General features: G+C 53.0%; 1 protein-coding gene across 4 annotated transcripts; it reads left to right on the top strand.

Annotated features, from left to right (window-relative positions):
- The first annotated feature begins 1,985 nt into the window (after positions 1 to 1,985).
- Positions 1,986 to 13,193, top strand: LOC120394606 (zinc finger protein 436-like). Of its 4 annotated transcripts, none has more exons than XM_039518838.1 (4): positions 1,986 to 2,001; positions 8,541 to 8,674; positions 9,937 to 10,032; positions 10,945 to 13,193. In XM_039518838.1, exons 2-4 carry the CDS (start codon positions 8,587 to 8,589, stop codon positions 12,849 to 12,851), a joined length of 2,091 nt encoding a protein of 696 aa, XP_039374772.1. In that variant the 5' UTR covers positions 1,986 to 2,001; positions 8,541 to 8,586; the 3' UTR covers positions 12,852 to 13,193. The 4 variants fall into 4 exon arrangements, with proteins under 4 accessions (XP_039374772.1, XP_039374771.1, XP_039374770.1 ...); XM_039518837.1 differs by lacking the exon at positions 1,986 to 2,001 and adding an exon at positions 4,029 to 4,312; XM_039518836.1 differs by lacking the exon at positions 1,986 to 2,001 and adding an exon at positions 4,030 to 4,317 and having other exon boundaries at positions 8,546 to 8,674.
- Positions 13,194 to 23,457: the final 10,264 nt, after the last annotated feature.

The following is a 23,457-nucleotide window of genomic DNA, read 5'->3' as shown; positions in this document are numbered from 1 at the left end:
TGCTTAATACTAGATGTAGCCAATACTAAATAAGATAGGCGGAAAGCAGGTGCTGTAATTAAAGTTATATGCATGAGAACGTAGCCCCCACGGTGGGAAAGTACAGATAACTGATCACAGAAGAGTTGCTAACGAGCTAAGGTGTTTTTTGCCAAGTATGACTTAACTGCTTCATGTGATTGCTATTGCAAAGTGTATTTGCTGCATGGGAATGAAAGGTGGGGGGAGAGGAGGAGTGTGGGGGTGATGGGAATGCTTAGCTGAAGTTATGTATAAAGAGAGGAAAACCGCTTGTATCGGTGTGCAGGATTTGAGATTGCTATGTCTCCCTTGCACCTTATCTGGGCTCAAATAAACCTGGTTTTTGCTTCTCCACCTTGGTGTGTTTATTGGAAGCGAAGCACACCGGGCAACGAACCACTGTTGCTGTCGCCTCGGGCCTCTGTGCCGGCAACAGAGTGATCCAGCCCCTGTTGCCCATTCCCAGCTTCTGGCAAACAGAGGCTAGGGACACCATCCCTGCCCATCCTGGCTAATAGCCATTGATGGACCGATCCTCCAAGAACTTACCTAGTTCCTTTCTGAACCCTGTTATAGTCTTGGCCTTTACTATACCCTCTGGCAAGGAGTTCCACAGGCTGACTGTGTGTTGTGTGAAGAAATACTTCCTTTGTTTGTTTTAAACCTGCTGCCTAGTAATTTCATTGGGTGACCCCTAGTTCTTGTGTGATGAGAAGGAATAAATAACACTTCCTTAGTCACTTTCTCCACACCCGGTCATGATTTTATAGGCCTCTATCATATCCCCCCTTAGTCGTCTCTTCCAAGCTGAATAGTCACAGTCTTTTTAATCTCTCCTTCTATGGAAGCTGTTCCATACCCCTAATCATTTTTATTGCTCTTTTCTGAACCTTTTCAGAAAAAGGTTCAGAAAAGAGGGGGGGGAGGGATAGCACAGTGGTTTGAGCATTGGCCTGCTAAACCCAGGGTTGTGAGTTCAATCCTTGAGGGGGACCAGTTGGGGATTGGTCCTGCTTTGAGCAGGGGGTTGGACTAGATGATCTCCTGAGGTCCCTTCCAACCCTAATAATCTATGATTCTATGAACTTTTCCAATTCCAATATTTCCTTTTTGTTCTGTTGACAGAACAAGGAGTAATGGTCTCAAGTTGCAGTAGGGGGGGTTTAGGTTGGATATTAGGAAAAACTTTTTCACTAGGAGGGTGGTGAAGCACTGGAATGGGTTATCTAGGGAGGTGGTGGAATCTCCTTCCTTAGAAGGTTTTTAAGGTCAGGCCTGACAAAGCCCTGGCTGGGATGATTTAGTTGGGGATTGGTCCTGCTTTGAGCAAGGGGTTGGACTAGATGACCTCTTGAGGTCCCTTCCAACCCTGATATTCTATGATTCTATGGGGTGACCACATCTGCACGCAGTATTCAAGATGTGGGCATACCATGGATAGAGGCCATATGATAGTTTCTTATCTATCCCTTTTGTAATGATTCCCAACATTCTGGAAACTTTTTTGACTGTCACTGCACACTGAGAGTCTCTCCCCTGTCCAAAGCAGCAGGAGAAATAGCCTGGGCTAGCTGAGAGTGGAAAACTGGCCTGCACTCCCAGGAGTGGATGGGAAATGTAGTTCTTTTTTCCTCCTTGGAAGCTCTCTCTCCCCCTTGGAAACTGTAATCCTTCTCCACAGCTGGGGTCATCAGACAGTCAGGCTCAGGCAGTGCAGTGCAGCTCCCCCAGTTCTGAGCCCAAGCTCGGAGGCCAGCTAGTTTCCTGCAGCATCACTGGGGATGTGACTGTGAGCCTGGAGGAAGTGAATACACTTTTCCCCCAGGCATGCTGAGCATCCCGCATCTGCCCATTGGGCCCTGCTCTCCTGGGGAGAGACCTTCATTAAAGCCCCCACTGTGCTCAACCTATGGGGGGGACTTTCTTCAGTGGTTGGAAGCAGCCCTGGGTTCTGCTGACACCAGCTCCTGAGCCGGAGCCTGCAGGTGAGGGGAGAAACCCGGGGGAAGGGTTGGGGCCGGCCGGACAGGAAAGTGGCTCTGCACCAACGGCCCCTCCTTGCCCCAGCTCTGCTCCTGGGGGGGATGACAGGGGGGTCTGCAAGTCCTGGAGCTGCTGCCCTCCCTGACCCCCCAACCCCCGGCTCTGCACTTGGTCTTTCCCTTGTGTCTGTGCCCCATTCCTGCATGCAGTAAATGTGCGTGCAGGATCCTAGGTGGGGGTGGGGATCACCCCAGTGTGAGAGAGAGGGGCCACTCTGTGACAGGATTGCTATACCTGTGTAGTGTGCCAGGTGGGGGGCTCACCGATGGCCATGCAATAATAACTACCTGGCTCTCATACAGGAGTGACACCCACTTCCTATCTAGCACTTCTCATCAGTAGATCTCATAGCGCTTTACGGAGGAGGGCAGCTGTCACTGACCCCTTTCTACAGATGAGGAAACTGAGGCAAGCTCCAGTCACCGACGCCCCCTCCCACCACCTCCTCCTGACCACCTGGGTATTTGTCTTCTAGTGGCCTCTTTATTTGCCTTCACATCTCCTCCAGTGGTGCTGGAAGGACTGGAAAAGTGTATGGGGGGCAGGAAAGCCACCAAAAGTCGGGGAGCAGCTTGGAGAGGCCAAGAGGAGCAGAGGACTGACTCCCAACTAGAGCCCAGATGCTGCTCCCCAGGAGTGCCCCCCCCTTTTCTGGCTCTGCTCACAGCAGCTATTCCTCCATATGCAAGTGCGACTACTGCTTAGAGCAGAACACCTGGCCTGCTGGGGGACTTTAGCCAGGTCATGTCCACTCTCCAGGCCTCAGTTTCTCCATCTGTAAAAGGGGGGTTAATGATAGTGTCCTGGCTCCCTCTGTGCTCACCAGCCACTAAGCGCCTATGCTCTCCAAGGTGTGTGTTTGGGTGTGGAATGGACCTTGTCCGTCTCCCCCACAAGTCTCTTTCACCTCCGATCTCTGTAGACCAGCTTAGACGCCTGTTGGATCTTTCCCTGTCCTCTGCCCAGCAAACCCTGGAGCTCCAGAGGGGAAGGAGTGTCTGATGTTCCATTCTGTGCACTGTAATTCCTGCGATGAGCCCTAATCCTGGGCCAGGGTCCCATTGCGCTAGGTGCTGTACAAACAATAACAGGATGTATGATCCCCCTGGGCTGCAGCTTGCACTCTAGCTTCCTGCTGGGTTGTTATGTGGTGTGGGAACCTGAACACATTTTGGGAGGGTCCTTCCTGCACAGGACTCCTCTGTTCTGCTCCGGGCTCCGGCACTGATCTGGTGCATGATCCGGAACAAGTCACAGGCCTTCCATGCCTCAGTTTCCCACCCATAAAACACAGATAATAATGAGATTTGCCTTTCCTTGTGAAGCGCTTTGAGATGCCTGGCTGGAGAGCCCCATGCAAGTGCTGAGGGCCAGAACCCCAGCAGGTGTAAATTAGCATCCCTTTCTGGGGGCCAGATCCCCAGTGGGTGTAAATTGGCATAGCTCCATGGGAGTCAGTGGAGCCAGATCCCCAGCAGGTGTAAATTGCCCTTGCTTGTGGGGGGCCAGATCCCCAGCGGGTGTAAATTAGCATAGTTCCCTGGGAGTCAGGGGGCCAGATCCCCAGCAGGTGTAAATTGGAGTCAATGGGGACAAGATGCCCAGCAGGTGTAAATTAGCATCACACCCTGGAAGTCAGTGAAGCCAGATCCCTAGCGGTGTAAACTGCCATGGCTTCCACAAACTCAGCTGATTTACACCCGCCCGGTCCGGGATCCGACCTGCGCCTGGCTCCCGAGGCCGCGGACGCTGCGGGGCGGGCACACGGGCATGGGGAGCCCGGCTGCGCTGGAACCGGATTCCAGACACACTCCCCGCAGGCGGCTGGGCCGGGGAGGGGGCGGGGGCAGAGACGGGGCGGGGCCGAATCCGTCCGGCCAGATCCGCCCCCTTGGGCCACGTTCTGCCCCGGGGGGAGCGCAGCGACGCGGATCCAGGAGCTGGTGCCACCAGAGGGCTCTGGTTATTGCGAAGGGACGGGAGGCTGCTCTGGCTTATGCCTTTGCTCTCTTCCTCTGTGGTGCTGCTGCTGCTCCTTCGCTCAGGATATCAGGGGGCTGAGCTTCCTGGGTCAGGCGCTGAGTGCCAGCAGCTGCGTCCATAGTGACCCAAGAGCCAGGGCTGAGCAGCTGCTGCGCCAGGGAAAGACCTTCAGCGAAGCGCCCTCTGCGCCCGGCCCACGGGGGGACTTTCTCCGGTGCCTGGGACCTCCCCCGGCTCTGCCCACACCAGCTCCTGAGCCGGAGCCTGCAGGTGATTGAGGGAAAGAGAGAGAGAGAATTCGGTCTTGGCTGTGGCCGGACTGTAAAAATGGCTCCCTCCCCATAATCTTACCCTCCCCATAATCTCTGCTCCTGGGGGTCTGCGAGTCCCTGAGCTACTGCTGTCACTGGCTGCATGAGTGGATCCAGAAGTTCCCATTCTCCTCTGTGTGTGTGTGTGTGTGATTTAACTTGCTGAAGGCGGTTGGCTGTGGGTGGGAATGTACATTGGATTTCAAAAGGCGCCTGTATGATCATGTACTGAAAGGTGGGATTTAATTAGCCAGCGCTTGCGAAAGTATCTTTGCTAGAGAAGGAGCAATATGTTGCCAGCAACAAAAGAAAATGCGACCAGACGTGAAAATCAGCTGCTAGAGCACAGGATTGAAGGGTAAAGAATACATTTGTAAAGCGTGCTGGCCCTTGGAATTGCAGGTGAGTGAGCCTGACTGCAGTATCTGGAAAATCTCTTTCCAGCAATATTTAGAGGGTTAGAAACCCTCAGCTTCACAGGCTGATAGGTCAGTATTATGTGGTATAGACTAGCTTCTGCTAAGCAACATCATGTTGCTAAGCTATCAGAGTTCACTAACACAGCGGCTCTCCCCTTTCCAGACTATTGTCCCCCTTTCAGGAGTCTGATTTGTCTTGTGTACCCCCAAGTTTCATCTCACTTGAAAATGACTTGCTTAAAAAAATCAGACCTAAAAATACAAAAGGCTCAGTTTATGCTATTACTGAACGATTGCTTCCTTTCTCATTGTCACCATATCACTATAAAACAAATCAATTGTACTGACATTTCAGTGTGTAGTATATAGAGAAGTATTAACAAGTCATTGTCTCTATGAAATTTTAATTTGTACTGACTTTGCTGGTGTTTTTCTGTAGCCTGATGTAAAACTAGGCAAATATCTAAAGGAGCTGCTGTACCCCCTGGAAGGCCTCTGTGTACCCCAGGGGTACGTGTACCCCAGGTGGAGAACCACTGCAAGTAGTGGACAATGGAGAAGCAGTAGACAGATTTAATTTGGACTTTCAAAAACTTTGACAAAGCCCCTCACAAAAAGCTTATGAAGGAAACTAAATGCTGATGGGATGAGAGGTAAAGTTTTGTTCTGGGTTGGAAATTGGCTAAGAGACAGGAAACAGTAAGTATAAATGACTAGTTAACATAGAGGCAAAAGCTTAATAGCAGGTCCACACTAGGCGGTTTAATATATTGGTGATTTGGAAATGGGGTGGCCTCCTTTGCCGATAACTAACTGCAAGAGTTTTGAGTCAATGATTAACTCTTAACCATTAACTAACCCAACTGGGCTAGTCAGTGTCAATGAATACAGGGCAATGCACAAAGGAGGGAATGATTTGAACCCGCTGCTGGGCTGTAAATTGGTGGAAGCCGGTGAAAATAAATGGAGGCAGTTTTCAGCGACTCGTGGCATGTGTTACCGACTCCACAGGACGTGCTTTTGTGGTTGACTAAGAAGATTTGTGTCAGCTGCCCAAGGAAAAAGATTTAAAAAGTAGAAAATAGTTTAGCTTTGAAACACGGGCTAAAAACCAGAGACAGATGCTCAGCTGGTGTAAATTAGCACAGAGACACTGGACAGGTGCTGCTCGGATTTACCCTCTGCATGTGGCCCAGGGTAGGTAGGACTGGCACATGGAAATCACATGGGATACACCATCAACACAGAACCCCTCACAATGCTTCTTCCACAAAGTCCCTGCTTGGGACAGATCAGTATTTTAACTCTTCCTTTCTCCTTCCCCCCCAGCCTTTTGCCTCTTTTCCCCACCCTGACACCACCCTGCCCCTCTGAAATCGTGGGTTGTAATTCTCCATCTGCCTCGCACTTTGTTGCAGCCTGGTTGCATCCGTGCGAAGCAAATGCAAAAGCGCCAACGTTTTGATCTGGTTGACTTTTGCACCCACCCTGCGTAGATGTAAATGATACAATTACCCCTGGAGGTGGAACACACTTAAAGACCTCAATTGTTTGGCCAGAAGGGACCTCTTTGGTCACTAGTCAGATGTCCTCTGCAGGATTTCACCTGGAGATTCATGCAGTGAAGGGGATTTTATTCTTGATCTTTATAAAGTGTGTGTCACAGCAGTCTCTGTCCTCAGAGAGGGTAAGAGGCTACTACTGGCACCAGCTGCTGAAGCTCGAGAGGCTTAAATATGTGCTTTGGTGCCACAAGGTTCTGTGTTCAAATTCTGCTGCTGACCTTTCTCTGCGCGTGGCTCTTTCACAAGGCTGTGGGAACCCTTGTACCCTTAATTATTGGGCTCAAGGGAGATTATTGTTGTTGTAATTTGATGTCCATGTGGAGCTGAAATTTAGCCAACGGATTAGGGTCATTTCATTGGGGACAGGCAAAATGGAGGCTTGAATGCCATGCGGCAGTGAAAGAGGACTGTGTTTTGTATACTGCTTGAAAAATCTCACACTGTTTCGGAACCGAAGTTACGTAAACATTTAAACCAAGCCCTTTTCTCCAAATTTCCCGCACCAAACACCATGAGATAAAATTGCAAGAATACAACGCGGTGAATAAACTGCAGAGATGCTTGAAAATTTTGAGCCTATGGGGGTCATAACCAGAAAGAAAATACCTTCCCCCCAGTATTTATCATGATTTTTAAATCTTGTTATATTTTGGTTAGGGCCTGAATGTTTTGGGGTTGGCAATACTGTAGTTACCCTTCCCTTTCTGCTACACCCTCCAACAAACCGACCCATGCGTCGCCCCTCTAGTGATAGAAACACCTAACGCTTAGAGCTGGCTCCTGATGGTGGGGCCCACCATCTGGGTCTCTTAGGTCCGGCAATTGCAGCTCATGCTGTTGGATCTAGAGGTTGCAGGTGTGAGCCCCACCCAGGAGTGGGTATCTTACCTTTCTGCTTCTAGCCAAGAGAGGGTGAGGGGTCCGATGCCATCAGTAGATGAAAGGGATCTGATCTCTTCCCCTCCCTCCATTCTTATCCTTAGCTAAGTCTGTTCCTGGCTTGGAACACAGCAAAGATGGGACCATGGTGGGGGTTGCCAGGAGGATGCAGCCACCAGATGGAGAAGTTGAAACTGGTTAGCGTAGACTTTTCCAGATCAGCTGGTCTGTCTTGCATGTGCAGCTGCTTCCCTCCAGCCCCTGTGTCAACTGCACAGAGTAGCCCCTAGGTATGGGGGAAGAAGGGGAGACCCCCCCCAACACATTCTCTTGAGACTCCAGACCTCCTGCTATCAGCTCCTGCCCCCTTGAAATGACTAGGAATTGGGTCTACTTGCAGTTTCTGAAAACTTCACCCCTTAGTTCTAGAGATGGTTGGAGACACCTAGATGGAAACCTTATGCCATCGTAATATGCAGTTCTGTCATCAGATTGATTTGTTTCAGGGGGGGAAAGGGAACAAAACGTTTTGATTGCTGTGTTTTGAAATGACTCATTTTGAATTTTTAAAATGTGTGTGTGAGACATGCCATTATATAACACCAAATAATAATGAAACGAGTCAAAACAAAACCTTTCAAATGCCCTGAAACATTTATTTATTTATTTATTTTAATTTTCCTTCGCCGAAAATTTAGAAGTTTCCGGTGTTCATGCTGACTCCGAAGGCAGGTCTGTTTAGAAATCACAAAACCCTCCGTGACATGGAACCTCCATACTCTGCACAGCTGTGCTTGGTTACATGTCAATGTTGGGCGCTTACATGGCCTTCGTTATCGTAGCATTTGAGCACTTTGCAATCACAATTTTTAACATATATATTCATGCCCCTCCCGCAGTGGTATATGTTTGTCGGAGAAGCCAGGTCCAAGAACTGGGCTTTGCACTGGCGGCGGAAGGTGGGGAGGTTTGTGAGGGTCCTTACATCCTGAGAGAGTTTATTCCGCTGCCTTAGGCCAACCTCCAAGAAAGTTCTGATTCATGCAGGGCCACCAGCCACTGTAATCAGGGTAACGCCAACAGAGTCCACTTAATAACGAGGCATGTGAAGCTGCAGCCCGGAGTGCTCCCAGGAGTAAGAGGTAGGGGCGTAGAAGCACAGCAGGCCTGCATAGGGGAGGGAACAAGGGGATTCTAAAAAGCGGGGATATGAGAATGATAGTCACCCCGGGAGGCAGAGAGCAGCCTGGCTCTGCAATGCCTGCGACCGCGGGCTTATGGCTGGGGCGGCAGGTGCTGAGCGGGGGAGGTTTTGTTGTTGCAGAGGCCGGCAGCCGGTGGAGGAGACAGGAGCCGTGTCTCACCATGGAGCAGTATGTGCTGCTGGATCCCCGGCAGAGGGCCCTGTACAGGGATGTCATGCAGGAGAGCTACGAAACCCTGATGGCCCTCGGTAAGTAATCGCTTCCTCTTCTCCATAAGGAGCCGCAAGTGGCCCCATTCAGGGGTCTTCCTTGCTGAGGAATCTGCCTCCTGCTTCCCCCTATGCCCCAGAACTCAGGGATGTAGTGGAGAAGGGGGTGAATGAAGCCATGGGAACGGGACAGTGGGTCCCAAGGGATGGTGGTAGCTAGGACGCTACCAATTTCAGGCTGTGAAAAACATGTCACACACTGTGAAATAAGCCCTTCCCCATGAAATCTGATCTTCCCCTGCTGCTAGGAGTGCCCCAGCCAGGGGGCCCCTAGCTCCGGCTGCCCTGGGGAGGGACAGGACTTGTCCAACCCCCACACAGCTGCTTGGGATGGGAGGGGGAGAGCTCAGACCCACTTCCAGGAAGCTCCCTGGTTGCTGTCTTCTGAGTCCAGCTCTGAAGGCAGCACGGAAGTGAGGTGGCAATCCCATGGACCCCCCCCCCCCCACACACACACACCCACCAGGTTTGCGACTTCTCCACAATCCCCTTTTGGATTGGGACCCTCACGGTTACAACAAGGTGAAATTTCAGATGTAAACATCTGCAAATGTGAAATTTACCAGTTTTCAAATCCTATGGCTGTGAAATTGACCAGAATGGACCTGAATTTGGTAGGGCCCTAGTGATAGCCCAGGGAGACAAAGGCAGAGGAAAAGGATCTCCCAAAGGCAAGGCTGCAGAAGCCAGCAAAACAGGACAAGGCACGTGCCAGAAAGGTCTGGGAGAGGAGGAGGTGGGTCCCTGCACAGGAGGCAGCAGCGGGAGTGAGGAGGACCTGGCCAGGAGTGGGGGGAACAGGCCCCTCAGAGTTACTAGGAAAGGCAGTGCAGGGAGGCTGAATCTGGGTGGGAGGGTGAGCATGTGGGGCTGGACACAGAACTCTCCCTTGAGGAGCTTTGGAGTGAGACTTGATGGATGAGAGAGCAGGCTGAGTGAGGGGGTGGGGAAAGGGAAAAGCAGCCTGTTTAACAGGGGCAGGAGTAACAGGGTGGGGAAGAAGCTAGTATAAACGTGACTCCTCTCCGATGGGCTGTCTTGAGCAGTGAGGAGAGCGGTTGAGGGTGGATAGGAGCCGAGGCCCCTCACAGAGGGGAGAAGGACTAAGGACCTGGTCATGGCAGAGAGCATGAGCCCCACGGGCTTCTGGGAAGGGGCCACTGAGGCCGAGGAAGGCACGGGAGGGGGCAATGCCCAACCCGCTCTGATCTTGTTTTGTCGCCCACCCTGTCTCCGAGCAGAATTTCCAATTTCCAAGCCTGACCTGCTGTCCCGGCTGGACCGAGGGGATGAGCCGACAGCCCTGGATCTCCACATGCCCAGAGGTGGCCGGGCAGGTGAGTCCCTCTGCAGGAAGGAGCGGATCCCTGCAACATCACGCATGGCTTCCCACCAACCCTGACTGAGCCCCGGGAGTGTCCAGATTGGATGCAGAGGCAGAATCGGTCCCCTCCTTTTGGGGTAGGGTTTTGGGGGGAGATGTGGCTGCTGGCCGTTCGATCTCCCTGCTAAGGGCAGACAGAAAGCAGAAGACCAGAAGTCTGAAGTGCAGGCAACGCGATGTTTATTGGCGTTAATCAGGCAAGCATATCTATAGCTCTGCACGCTGGCAGAGCCTTTCTTTCCAGTATCCCCATTCCCCGTCCATAGCAGGCATAATTATACCTGTAGGGCACACCCTTGGTCCCACCTCTTACAATGTATGGTCATGTGCCATTTTAGAGGGTCTTGGGGCTTCGGTACCACCTCTTTTGTACCCCATGGGAGGGGTAGGGAGTGAGGTTATGCTTCCGTCAGGGATGGGCATGTCTTTGGCCTGTTAGTGTTTCTTACACACACTCACACACTCTCTCTCTCTCTCTCCCCCCCCCCCCCACCCCTCCTGACTGGTTGCCTGACCTTGCCTTAAGATAGGATTTGAGGTAGTTTTCAAGTGTATGCTCGTATATTACACTCCCACTCTACCCAGCAACACTTTAGGCTATTTCTCATCACCCCTGCTCCACCCCTCCTGCCCCTCCCCAGCATCTGCTTGTGGGCAGATGTAACACACACTGTTCTTTGTTCATCGATATTAGTAAGAATATAAAAATATCAAAAGCCAAATGGGCCAACAAGACCCAAAATTGTATCTCGGGCAAATATAGAGGCCTGAACGCTGCATTATCATCACTCACCCTCCTCGGCAGTTGTGGTTTGTTCCCCTCGCCGGGCAGGGAATGACTCGTGTCTGGGTCTCTCTCCCCTAGCAGCGGATGGCACAGCCAGTGGGAAAGAGGAGGAGAAACCCCAGCAAGCGAGCCCGGAGGAGCCAGCCTTGGAAAAAGCCGACGGCGCTGGGAAGGCTCCCCAAAGCCCCGAGGCGGGGGAGAAGCCACCAGCTAACAGCGGGGAGAGCCCCAACACCTGCGCCGAGTGCGGCAAGACCTTCAGTCACAAGTCGGCGTTGGCCAAGCACCAGAAGATCCACACGGGCGAGCGGCCCCACGAATGCCCCGACTGCGGCAAGACCTTCATCCAGCGTTCGGACCTGACGATCCACCGGCGGGTGCACACTGGGGAGCGCCCCTACGCTTGCCCCGACTGCGGGCGCCGCTTCAGTGTCAGCTCATCCCTGCTGACCCACCAGCGCACCCACGCGCCGGGCGGCGAGAAGCCCAACCGCTGCCCGCAGTGCGGCAAGAGCTTCGCCGACCCCAACGCTCTGACCCGGCACCAGAAGAGCCATCTGGGCGGCAAGCCGTACGAGTGCGGCGTCTGCGGCAAGGCCTTCGCCTGGAGCTCCCACCTGGAGCGGCACCAGCGCATCCACACGGGAGAGAAGCCCTTTCAGTGCGGGGAGTGCGGGCGGGCCTTTGCCTGGAGCTCCCACCTGGATCGCCACATGCGCACCCACGCAGCGGCCGTGGAGGAGGAGGAGGCCGAGGAGGAAGCCCCGCCCCCGCCTCAGAGATGTGCCGACTGCGGTAAGCGCCTCAACCACCAGACGGACCCGCAGCGCTTCAAGCACAAGGGGACGCAGACCCAGGATGGCGGTGGGGTGGGAGACGGGCCCGGCCAGGTCGAGGAGAGTGGCCCCGAGCGCCCCCACCGCTGCCAACAGTGCGGCAAATGCTTTAGCCAGAGCTCGAACCTGCTCAAACACCAGCGCGTGCACACGGGCGAGCGCCCCTACGCCTGCCCGGACTGCGGGCGCCGCTTCCGCTGGGGATCGGCCCTGGCCAAACACCGGCGTACCCATGCCCGGGAAAGGCCTGCCGAGGACCCAGAGCCGGCCCGTGAGACTGGCGCTGCCGGCAAGCCATACCCGTGCGGGGCCTGCGGGAAGAGCTTTGGCTGGATCTCGCACCTGGAGCGTCACCGGCGCATCCACACAGGAGAAAAGCCCTATCGGTGCGGGGAGTGCGGACGGGCCTTCGCTGTCAGCTCCCACCTGGAGCGGCACCGGCGCATCCACACCGGCGAGCGGCCCTACCGCTGCAGCGACTGCGGCAAGAGCTTTGCCGTCAGCTCCACCCTGCTGGCTCACCGGCGCACCCACGCCGTCCGGGAAGGGAGGCCTCACCAGTGCCCTGACTGTGGCAAAGGTTTCACCGCTGCCGCAGCCCTGGAGCGGCACCGCCGGCTGCACCGGGGTGAGAAGCCTTACCAATGCGGCGTCTGTGGCAAAGGCTTTGCCTGGAGCTCACACTACGACCGGCACCGGCTCACTCACACCGGAGAAAAGCCCTTCCCCTGTGCCCACTGTGGCAAGCGCTTCGGCCGCAGCTCCCACCGCAACCGGCACCAGCGGGCCCACGCCCAGGCCGGCGCAGAGAAACGGCATGTCTGTCCCGACTGCGGCAAAGCCTTCAGCCTCAGTGCGGCACTGGCGGCCCACCAGAGACTCCACACCGCCGGCACCAACAGCCCACTCTCTCTGCTGCCGCCCGCCTGGTGGGAGGCCGAGAGGAGGACCGGGACAACCACGCCACCACCCGGGGCCTGGGCTGAGGATCCTGCCACCCACTTCCAATGCCCTGTCCCCTCGTCCTCCCCCCAGGCCTGGGCGACCAAGTCTCTCTCAGCTCCTGGCGCATGGAGACCAGGGGAAGGGGAGGCCAGTGCTGCTGCCCCTCCAGAGAGCTGGGCCCAGCAACCTCCTCCCAGCAACTAACATGGCTAAGCAGGGTGTGTGGGGGGAGGGGGAACCCCTGTCTTTGGAGAGAGGGAAACACCCCCTGCCCTGGAGGTGGCTGGGTGGGGGACTGGCATGTTCTCCCCCCAGCCAGGGGATTCTTTGTGGGTGGGGGGTGGGGGTGGCAGTTTCCCCCCTCACACTGGCAGCATTATTCAATGCTGATGTAGGAAAATGGGCCTTGAGCCGCCTAGTAGCTGAGATCCCTTTCTCCCCCTCCCCCCTGCCCTGAATGCCATAGGGCCAGGGGGTTCCCCCCACCCAACCCATACCCAGGCGGAAATGAGAGCTAGAAGGGAAGGGGGTAGAGGGCTGGGTCTGGGATAGGAACTAGATGGGGAGGGGAGGTGCGGGGGACATCAAGCAGAGGGGATGAGGGTTGGGGACTCGGGGTGTAGGAACCAGAGGGGGCAGCGGGTGGGTGGTGGGAAGCAGAGTGGAGGCGGGGTTGAGTGTTTAGTGTTCAGGGGGTTGGATGGGAAGCAGACGGAGCTTGCAGTGTATGGGTGTGCCGGGGGCTGGGGGGTATCTAGCATCATGGGCTGTGGGGTAGAGATGGGATTACAGAGGTGCTGTCCCCCCGATGCAACTTTTTCCACCTGCTCTGCTCTGTTTGCCTCTGTGCTGTCACCAGCTCAGAAGGAAATGGGGGAGACCTCAGAGCAGACAGACGTGGGGGATGTGGGGCAGAGGTTGGGGGAGAGACAACCAGAGAGTGTGGGGGATGGGGATCTGTCTCTGGAACAGAGGAATGGCTTTGGAGCGGTGCACGGTTCACCAGTGGGACTGCTTGCTGCTGGAGATACCTGGAGAAATAAGCACAGTGAAGGCCTCTGTGGCTGGGAATCTGCCTTGTTATAGCCATTTAAAGGGGGGGCCAGTGACCCAGTGCCCGGCAAAGGTATGAAATTTGGCCTGAGAGCCACAGATGCACAAGCCCCGCTCCGTGGGACCTGACCCTCTTTCAGGATGCAAAAGGCAAGGTTCAGGGCTCTGCCCTGCTCTCTGCTCCAGGAGGATGAATTCACCCAGCACGGTGCAGAGCAGCAGCTGGTTTCCACAGGCCCTCCCTCTTGTGGGGAGCCTAGAACAGCCTTTGTGGGCCCAGGGAATCCGATGTCAATAGCATTAGCTTTGGGGTGTCACATTTATATGCCCCCCCACTTTCTGTTAGCCTGGGAGGGGGTCACATTTATCCAGTTCCCCCTCCATTCCGTTAGCTTTAGGGTGTCATGTCTATACTGTCCTTCCTTTCCGGCGCCTCCGGGCAGCTCATTCTAACTGCTCCCCTTAGATTCTGCGTGACACATCCCATGCTAGACAAAGGATGGTTAGGAAGGCCGAGCTAGTACATTTTCTGTGTTTATCTTTGGTTGCACTAATGCTGGGTCTGACTGTGCCCCTGGGTGGGTGTCAGTGGAAAAATCCTCTCTGGCCTCTTGGGGCCAGTTGGTTAAGTAGCGACGCTCACGGCTAGAGACGGAGACGGACCGAACTGGGGAAGGAAGTTACTGCCTGAGCTCTGCAGTGATGTCAGACAGTCAGGGAGTGAAGGTGAAAGATAATAGTGCTGGGAAATGGCCCTGAATCCTAAAGGGCTACGAATGACACCCCAAGGGGAGGGAACAGCATGGGAGAAGGGGCGTCTGCCGGTTCCTGAGGAAGAGGCTGGGCAGAGAAGGAAGCTGGGGAAGTCAACAGGCCAGGCTGAGTCCATCAGTGAGGAGGCCACAGGGAGTCGGGAACTCAGCTGCCGGAATCTGCCTCCTGCCTGGGAGCGCGGCTGCTGGCAGACAAGGGGCTAACACTACATCTCCTAGTTACCACAGCAGGTGACTCCTTGGACCCGGGTTCTCCCGGCCGGATCATTGCTTTTGTCACTGGCTCGAGCTGTTTGTTTCGGGGAAGGGCCTGAAAGGTTGGTTTATTGTTGGGGGAGGTGGGTCCTGGGACAGAGATGGGTTGGGAATGGCACAGGGGTGGAGTTGGGCCGTGGGCACAGAGGTGGGACGAGGGTTTAACTTTTGACTTCCTTGCTTTGGCTTAGAGGGTAATAAAGTAGAATGTAGTTTAGCAAAACTCAATGTGTCTGGAGTCGTTCATCTTAAAGAACAGGAGGTGGGTGGGGTGGAGGAGGGGTGTTGAGTGACAGAAGGAAGTGTATTTGTCTTTGCTGCATCCATCCGTGGTGAGAGCCCAAACAATAACATCCAGCTCTTACTTAGCGCTTCTCATCTGCAGATCTCAAAGCATTATACAAAGGCGGTCATCTGTGGGAATTTCCCTCGGTACGCTGCATTGCTACCCCATGAGTGCAAAAGGGTTAACGCTGCTCCTGGAACAGTGCAGGAGATGGGTGTGTGGCTCCTCACTGTCTAGGGGGAATGACGAGGTCCTTGAGGAACTGATTGAAACTAACCCAGATCAACAGAGGATCCAGCAAGACAAAGTGAGACCCCCAGGGACTGAACAATCAGTGCCTAACAGGAAATCCCAGCATGTGAACTGGACTAAGAGCTGTCCTTTCGGAGGGACACAGGAACTGTGAGCTGGGCAAACGAAGGGTTGTGGGAGACAGGTTGGGAGTCCATCGCAGCTTGGCTCATGGCACTTGATTGACCAGGATGGACTGGCATAATTTCTGCCTCTGCTGCCCCAAGGCCTTTCAGATTAGGTGTGTCAGGTGACTAATAAATGGCTCCTTTGTTTAGAAAAGGCTGCTTGCATCTCTGCAGGACTCTGAGATCCTGGTGCCCTGAAGGGCTGCCATACAAGCCTCCTGCAGGAATCTGGCTCAGCTGGATTTGCTGGGTAGACAGACAGGGATGACTACTGCCAAAGACTCAGTCTCAGAGGCCCAGGGCCTGCCTCGTGGAACTGTGTGGGTCCTGCACACTGAAAGGGGTCACTCCTTGGAGCCTGGTGACAGTTGGGGGGGGATGTAGACCAGACCTTGTGACTCCATGACAGAATCGTTATCCCTCTTGTACACATGGGGAAACTGCGGTACGGCAGTGCAAGCTGCCTGAGGTCACCTAGCAGGCCCGGGGAAAAGCCAAGAATAGATCCCAGTTTTCCAGAGTCACCAGGGTGGATTAGCTATGCCACCAGCTGGAAGCATTCAAAACAAGCAGGAGAGAAGCCTCAAAAAAATCTGAAGATTGTCTTAAAAACCCTGGGATTTTTAAAAATGGCATTTTTCTTCCCCTTCTGGTCTCTGAGCTCTTGGGTTATACACTCAGGTCATGTTCTCAAGCTTTTTTCTGCAACCACAGGGACTAGCAACGTACTCAGAATTTTTTTAAAAGATTTTCCTACAGTCGCTACATTCCAGGAGCTGGGCACATGGCTTGAGACTTTTAAAATGGGGAGAGTTGGCAACCTTGCTGTTCCGATGATGTGTGACTACAGGGAGTGTGGTCGGTGCTTTTAGGGCGCACGTATGTGTCTGTGCCGCTTTTTGCAAGGTGGGACTGGGTCTATTTATTGCTTCTCTCTGGACACAACTGGTTGGATTTTCAAAAATGCCGCTAATTTTGCTCATCAACCCCTTTTTCCACATGCCCATTTTGCTGCCAAGCCCAGCCCTGGGCAGCTGCTGTGCACAGCTGCCATTGGTCCGTGCAAAAGGGTACAAGGAATCAGGTGTGCAAGAGAAATTTCAGCAGCAAAGGGATTGGGTGGGTTTAGTCCCATGTTTATGCAGTGTCTAGATTTAATCCTAATTCCATTTTGACTGGAAACATCACATCCTGCAGCTGGGAGGCCAGAGCCCCCTTCTTTCCACCTCGGTGGAGACTCACACCCCTGGGGATGCTGATGGACAAGAGCTGGTCCCTCCTGTTGTTACACAGCTGCAGGCACCCTGAATGCCCCCTTCTTTCCAGGTAAGGGAGGGGGCGTGGTAGTGGGGAGACGTTTTTGTGGGGGGGGTGCCAAATAATTGTTTTTGTGAGGGGGGGCACTGGTGCTGAATGATTTCTGGTGGGGCGTTTGAAGAGGGGAACTGGAGCCAATGGGTTGTTCTGCCAGATGGAGTGACCTGACCTCCTCCCAACCCCCTGTGTGTGCTCTGGTTGTGGGGCAGGCAAGAGGGGGCAGGGGTAGATTGGCACTTAGTACAGCCAGGGGAGGGCTCCCTTAGGGCAGCTAATTAGGAAAGCCAAAAACTTGCCCCTTAGCCCCCAGTTCTGCACCTGGGAATGTTTTGCTGGTCCAACATCTGCCTGCCTGTAAGGTGGTGGGGCCTCTCGCATGGTGTCTGTGCAGCCCCTGGACTCACCAGGGGGCTGATTTCAGTTGTGGTCTCTCGGGGCTACCATGATGCACCGTAGCACCTAGGAGCCCCGTCCATGGTGCAGGACGCTGTCATGCCAGATTGCCAGGTGCTGTACAAACACAAAACAAAAATATGGTCCCTGCCCTGAGGGGCTTACAATCTATAACAACAACAAAGGGGTGTGAGTAGGGGAGGCAATAGAGCCAAATTATTTCAGGGGTGTGTGGGGAAGGGGGAGACAGAACAGGAACCAAACTATATGGGGAGGAGGGATGTGAACCAAATGATTTGGGGGAGGGGGACTATTGAGAAAGGGAAACAGGAGCCCAAAGGGGGATGAGACAGGAACCAGATGTGTTTTAGGATGTGTGCGCGCATGTTTGGATTTTGGGGTGCAAAGGCAGCGGAAGGTAGACAAGCAGAGTAAATGCCACAACCTGCCAGGGAAGGATGCTGCAGCAATGCTTCAACTTTGCAGAAAAAAATGTTTTGTTGAAGGAACACAAACCCTGGCTCTTTAGTGGAGAAAATCACCCTCCCTGTGGACCGCTTCTTAGCTAAAGAGAAGAAAGGATAAACTAGCTTCAGGTGGGAGACCGCCAAAGCCAGCCACATGGCATGAGACAAGATGGCTCACTCTGGCTAGCTGCTGGGCCTCTGTGCTCAAAGTGACCAGAGTTCTCTACCACAATCAGACACAAGCCCTGGAGAACGTTAGCTTGATGGGGTTGTTTGGAAGGTGATTGGCTGCCTTGGCTAAGAACTCCATGGCCTATTCAGTGGTGGCAGATGGGAGCTGGGACGCCACTCAGCCGGCAGCATATGTCTCTGGCTGCAGCCAGGGGCTCCGTGTGACAGAGATGCCGTTGAAAGTCATGCTGAATGGGCAGCTTAGCAGCAGGGAACTCTGCAGACCTGGAGGAGATGCCTGCTAAAGCCCACACTTCTCTGTGACAACTGCCTGCTCAGCCCTGCCTGTGATCAACCCTTGGATAACAACACGGCTCAGCCCGCCTTACAGAGCCACCTGCCCAAGGCGAGTCGTGCCAAAAGCAGCTATAGGATGCAGACAGACGCCATGTGGAGGAGCAGGGCTATCGGCTGCACAGGGCTGGCTCCAGGCACCAGTCGAGCAAGCTCATGCTTGGGGCGGCAGATTCTATGGGGCAGCATTCCGCCCAATCCTAGGGCAGCACGGCTGCTTTTTTGGTTTTGCAGGGTTTTTTTTTTGATTCCCTGATCCGGCCACCCTGTAGGGGTGGAAGAGGGGAGCGCCCTGCAGCAAACTCGGCAGGGCAGCCCGCATCCTTCCCTCCCCGCTGACCAGAGCAGTGCGGAGCCCTCCTGGCAGGCGGCGCGGCGATCGGGGCCACGGGGCAAGCGCCCTGCTGAAGCCCTGGCTGCCCCCCTTCTCTCTCTCTCTCCCCCCGCTCCTTCCCCCCCCCACTAGACCGGGCACGCACTCTGCAGCACATGGAGTCCCCCTGCACCTTGGCTCCGGATGCCCTGTAGGGGTTTTTTTCTTTGTTTTTTTTCCCCCTGCTTTGCCGGCTGTGCCATTTCTCCCGCCCCCCCCACCCCCTGCTTTGCTGCTCTGGCCGTGCCACAGGTTTGTTTGTTTTTTTTATCCCTGCTTTGCTGCTCTGCCCCCCCCTGCCCTTTTTTTTTTTTGCTTGGGGTGGCAAAAAAAGCCAGAGGCGGCCCTGCAGTTGCAGAAAGCTTGCAGCAGGCTCTGCTTCTGTGCTCTGTGATATTTGACTCAACATATGCTCGTGTTTCTCTACAAGCTTTCGTTGATTTAACACAACACCAGCTGCCTTGCAGTGAGCTCTGGAGGTCGAATAATCTCCAGCGGACTCAGAACCGGATTAAGACCTACAGTGACATTTTCAGATGTGCCATTTTCAAAAGTGACTTAGGCCAGATTTTTAAAGGTATTCAGGAGTTGCTCTCATCACTGCTGGCCTCAAAGGTAGCTCCTTTGGGAATTAGGGGGCTAAATACCCTTTGAGGATCCAGGCTAGCATGTGACAAAGCAGGGATTTTGGTAATATTTTTATGATGGCGATGCATGACTCAGTTTCCCTCTGTGCTCTGCATAGCTCCCTAGTGGGTGCAAACCTATTAAAAAGCTGCTCTTGGGACAGAACAGGAGCTGTAAGGTGTTTGTAACTGTCAGGGAGGGTGGGGTATGACTGGGTCCTGAAAGTAATGGCTGAAACTGACCTCCTATCATTGGAAGAACTGGGAACTCCAATGGCCAGGATGTTCGCAACCAGCACCCCAGAGGAAAAAGATTGCTTCTCCTCTCCTCCCCCCACGGCACACACCCTTTGGCAGGGAAGTGGAGCAAAGGCCCCGGCTGGATGGAGAGCAAAGGGGGCAAGTGGCTGAAATCCAAGGACAAAGGGACAGAGAGAGCAAGAACCAGACAAGATGCCTTTGATGGCAGCATGGCTGAAGGGAGCCCTGGCCGGGCTGAACACTGCCTCTCTCTGGGCTAGGGCAGGGGCTCTCTGATTCTGTACACCCAGGGACTAATCAATAGTGACCTTGTTTTGCAAGGCTGCCTGGTCTCTCTGGAAATACTCTGAGAGCCCTGAAGGGGCCCGATTGAAACCTCCTGCAGGAGTCGGGCTGGGTTGGAGTCACTGCAGGGAGCCATGGACAGAGACAGGGAGGCCGTCTTGAGGTACATCTACCTTCCCAAAACAGACCTGCAGTGCCAAGTCTCAGAGCCCAGGGCCATTGACTCAGCTTGTGGGGCTAAAAATAGCACTGTAGCTGTTCAGGCTTGGGTTGCAGTCCTGGACTTTGGGGGGGTCTTGGAGCCTGGGTGGGAACATCTCCATGGTTACTTCAGCCGATTGACCTAGGCCCTGAGACTCGCTGCTGCGGGTTTTTCTGTGCAGAGTCGACATACCGTGTGCGGCTAGGAGCCTGGCCCACTAAAAGGGTCACTCCTCCGGGACTGGTTACAGCCAGGGCATAGATCAGACCCTGCGGCTCTGTGATGCTAAATGACTTCGATGGCTATGTCCCACAAGCCAAAGTGAGTCATTGACTTTCAGTGACACTTAGGCTCTTATGTAACTGTCACCCCTGAATCCCATAGATACTTTCTGAAAATTTTACCCTTTGGCACTACCAGCCCTGACTCCTGTATTTAGTTTTCTTTGAATAATAATAAGGTTCCTAGACTTTGTGGTTGTTAAGCTTTAAAATGTGACCCCTGTGGTGATGTCTGCCTGAGTTTGCAGAGAGTCTGAGCCAATTGCTGAGAGATGGGGGTGGGGGTGGCCTTATCCATCCCAATTTTAACTCTGAAACTTGACTGCTCTGGGGAGCCCTGGACTGCTAATGCCAAATGGGGGACTCTGGGTTGGGCCTCTGGGTGCTGCTGCCCTCCATTGTGGCTCAGCAGGGGCCCCTACAGAGAGAATCCTTTGAGTCAAGCCCAGGTGAGATCTCCACTTGCATGAAGGCAGGGAGCAGCAGACACAGGCTGCTGAAAGAGGAGAGGCAGAGGCTCTCCATCAGCTGGCTCTTGCGATGGTAGCTTCTGCTGCTGGCATCCCAAGTAAGGTGGGGCCATAGTGTGGGGAGGGGCGCAGGTGACATGGCTAAGACCCTGGCAGCTTTTAATCTGGCCCTAATTGCAGCAATGGTGCGGGGAGTAAATTCCAGGGTTGCCAATGTCTTTATCACTGGTCTTGTGATATTTGGTCATTGTCTAAAAGCCCCAGCTGCTGGAGTCACGTGAAATTCTCAGCAATAATTTTATAAAGAGAGAAGTCATCATCCAGTCCCCTGTGTTGCAGAGAAAAGCTTGAATGTGTTAACCCCTAGAGGTTCAGAAAGCAAATACAGAGAACCCAGAATTTATTTTCAGGGTGGCTTCTCTTAAGCCACTCGTGACTTTTGGGGGCCCAACTCATGGTTTTTGAATACGGGGGACGGGGTGGCAATCTGGAGAATTGGGGATTTTACTATAAACACACAACACGAGCTCTATGTAGCAAAGGCCACCTAGGATAGCGATGTATGGACACGCGGCAGGGCTGCCTCCCCTCTGAACACGCTAAAGAACCTCAGAAAAGTCCGACATGAGCCCCTTGAGTTCTACAGCCAGGAAATGCCCTCTACTGCTCTGGGTCACCATGCACCTACCTGACCCTCCGCGCCTTCAGAACCCCAACGGAAAGGTGCAGTCAGTAATGTTTTGCACTTACCTCGTATTTTCTCCACAGTGGATCTCCAAGCACTTTCAAAGAAGTCAGTGTCATGATTTTTTAATCCTTAAAAGATGCTTAATTTCTTAGATCATGTCTACACGCAGAAGTTGCACTGGTTTAACTTAATTGGGTTTAAAAGACAGTTTAAACCTGGTCTACACTACAACATTAAGTCAACTTGTATCAACTTCCTTTTGCTTGTGTCCACACCTAAATTTGCTGAATTGCTGTAAACCACCTTACTTTGGTTTAAAACTGGTTATATCAGCATAGCTGACACCTGAAAATTTGCCAGTGCAAGGTAAACCATTGTAAAACAGGTTTAAACCAAATTCAGAGTGTCCATACATAAAGCTGCATTGGTTAAATTGAATCACTTTAAAATTTCAACTTTAGCCCTTGTACCGTCTTATCTATACCAGTGTGGACAAAAAGTTACGTCAGGCCTTGTCTACGCTACAAATGCTTTGCCCATACAGCTATACCAGCAGATCCTCTAGTGTAGACACAGCATATGATAATAAAAGCAATATTTCTTTTGGCATAGTAACACCACCTCCCCCACTGACATCAGCCATGTCAGCAGGAGCGCTCTTCTGTCAGCATAGCTGCATCTACCCTGGGTTGTTTTTATTCCACACTCCTGACCAAAATAGCTATGCTGCCAAACCACTGTAGTATAGACCTGACCTCAGTATAAAAGTACTTATACTGGCATAGCTATACCTGGAGGGAAGGGGAATAAGACCACGTCTATGCTACAAAAGTAAGTTGACTAACTGATGTTGGCATACAGCTGCCGCAGCAATTGCATCACTTGTCTGTGTCTGCACTTCGCTCCTTGTATTGGTGCGTGTCCCCACTAGGAGCCCTTGTATCGACTGTACTGTCAACGTGGGGCATTGTGGGATGGGTCCTGAAAGCCAGTAACAATCAATTTAAGCAACACAGTGTCTACACTGAGACTGCATTGACCTAACCACATCAACCTTGATTCAACGCTGCTCATGGAGATGGAGTCAGTGTAGTGGGGCAGTTACATCTGTGGGAGCGAAATTTAAGTGTAGATGCTTTCACAGTTAGGTTGAAGTAAGCTGCCTTGTTACCTAAATTACACCAGAATAAGGCACTTTTATATCAATAAACCAGTGCAATTAGTTAATTAGAAAAATCACACCCCAACCATAATAATTAAACTGCTATAAAAACCGTGTGTAGACAAGACCTTTGTTAAACCAGTGAAACTTTGCCAGGTCTCTGAAATTTTCTGTAATTCCTCCCCCCCGCCCCCGTTTGCTGTAAAATTGAGACTGCAGGTATTTTAATTTTGGGAGCTTGCAGGCAAGGGGAGGGGAGGGGAGGGGAGGGCAGGGGACTGAATATTGGGCCACAGTTTTCCAGAAATGCTTAGGGAGTTTGGGTGTCCAGCATGAGTCACCTGAAAGGGCCAAGCTCCTGCCCTTCGGAAAATTAAACACCTTTACAGAGTCTCAAGTTGGACACCCAAAAGTTGTTCTTTTCTATATAGGTTCTTCTATTGCGCTCATCTCCTGTGTATCTGAGTGCCTTCCAGCTGGGCACTAAGCGACTTTGGTCTCTCCTACACCCCCTAGAGGAGAAGCGTGTACAGTAGTGTCTTGTTCTGGTAAGGGTTTCTAAAACCAATATGCATGTCAGTGTATCTTTATGTTCCAGATAGGAGGTCAAAGAAACACGTCCTGCACCTGGAGTAGAAGGTGTGAGGTTTAGTTCTTGGAGGAGTTCAAATAGCTCGTCACTTATGAAAGGCTCGGCCTGTTACTGGGCTCCTGGTTGATAACTAACTGAAGAGAGAGGGCAGTCTCTCTCCCTCGCAGGGATCCCAATAAATATTCCACAGAAGTCCTGGGTTTGTCTGAACCAGCCCTGAGTTAATGGCACCTATAGATCTACAACACTCCTGTTCAAATTAAATAGACTCTATTCCAATGATATTTCTAATCATGCCAAGTATCCTGGAGTCTGTAAGGCTGGTAAAACTACATTCTATTTTATTTGCCTCCAACAGAAAGCAAGAAAAGTCACAAATAAA

The sequence above is a fragment of the Mauremys reevesii genome, unplaced genomic scaffold (genome assembly GCF_016161935.1).
Source record: "Mauremys reevesii isolate NIE-2019 unplaced genomic scaffold, ASM1616193v1 Contig7, whole genome shotgun sequence".
Classification (NCBI taxonomy): Eukaryota; Metazoa; Chordata; order Testudines; family Geoemydidae; genus Mauremys; species Mauremys reevesii.
This window is presented reverse-complemented; position numbering and strand designations above follow the sequence as displayed.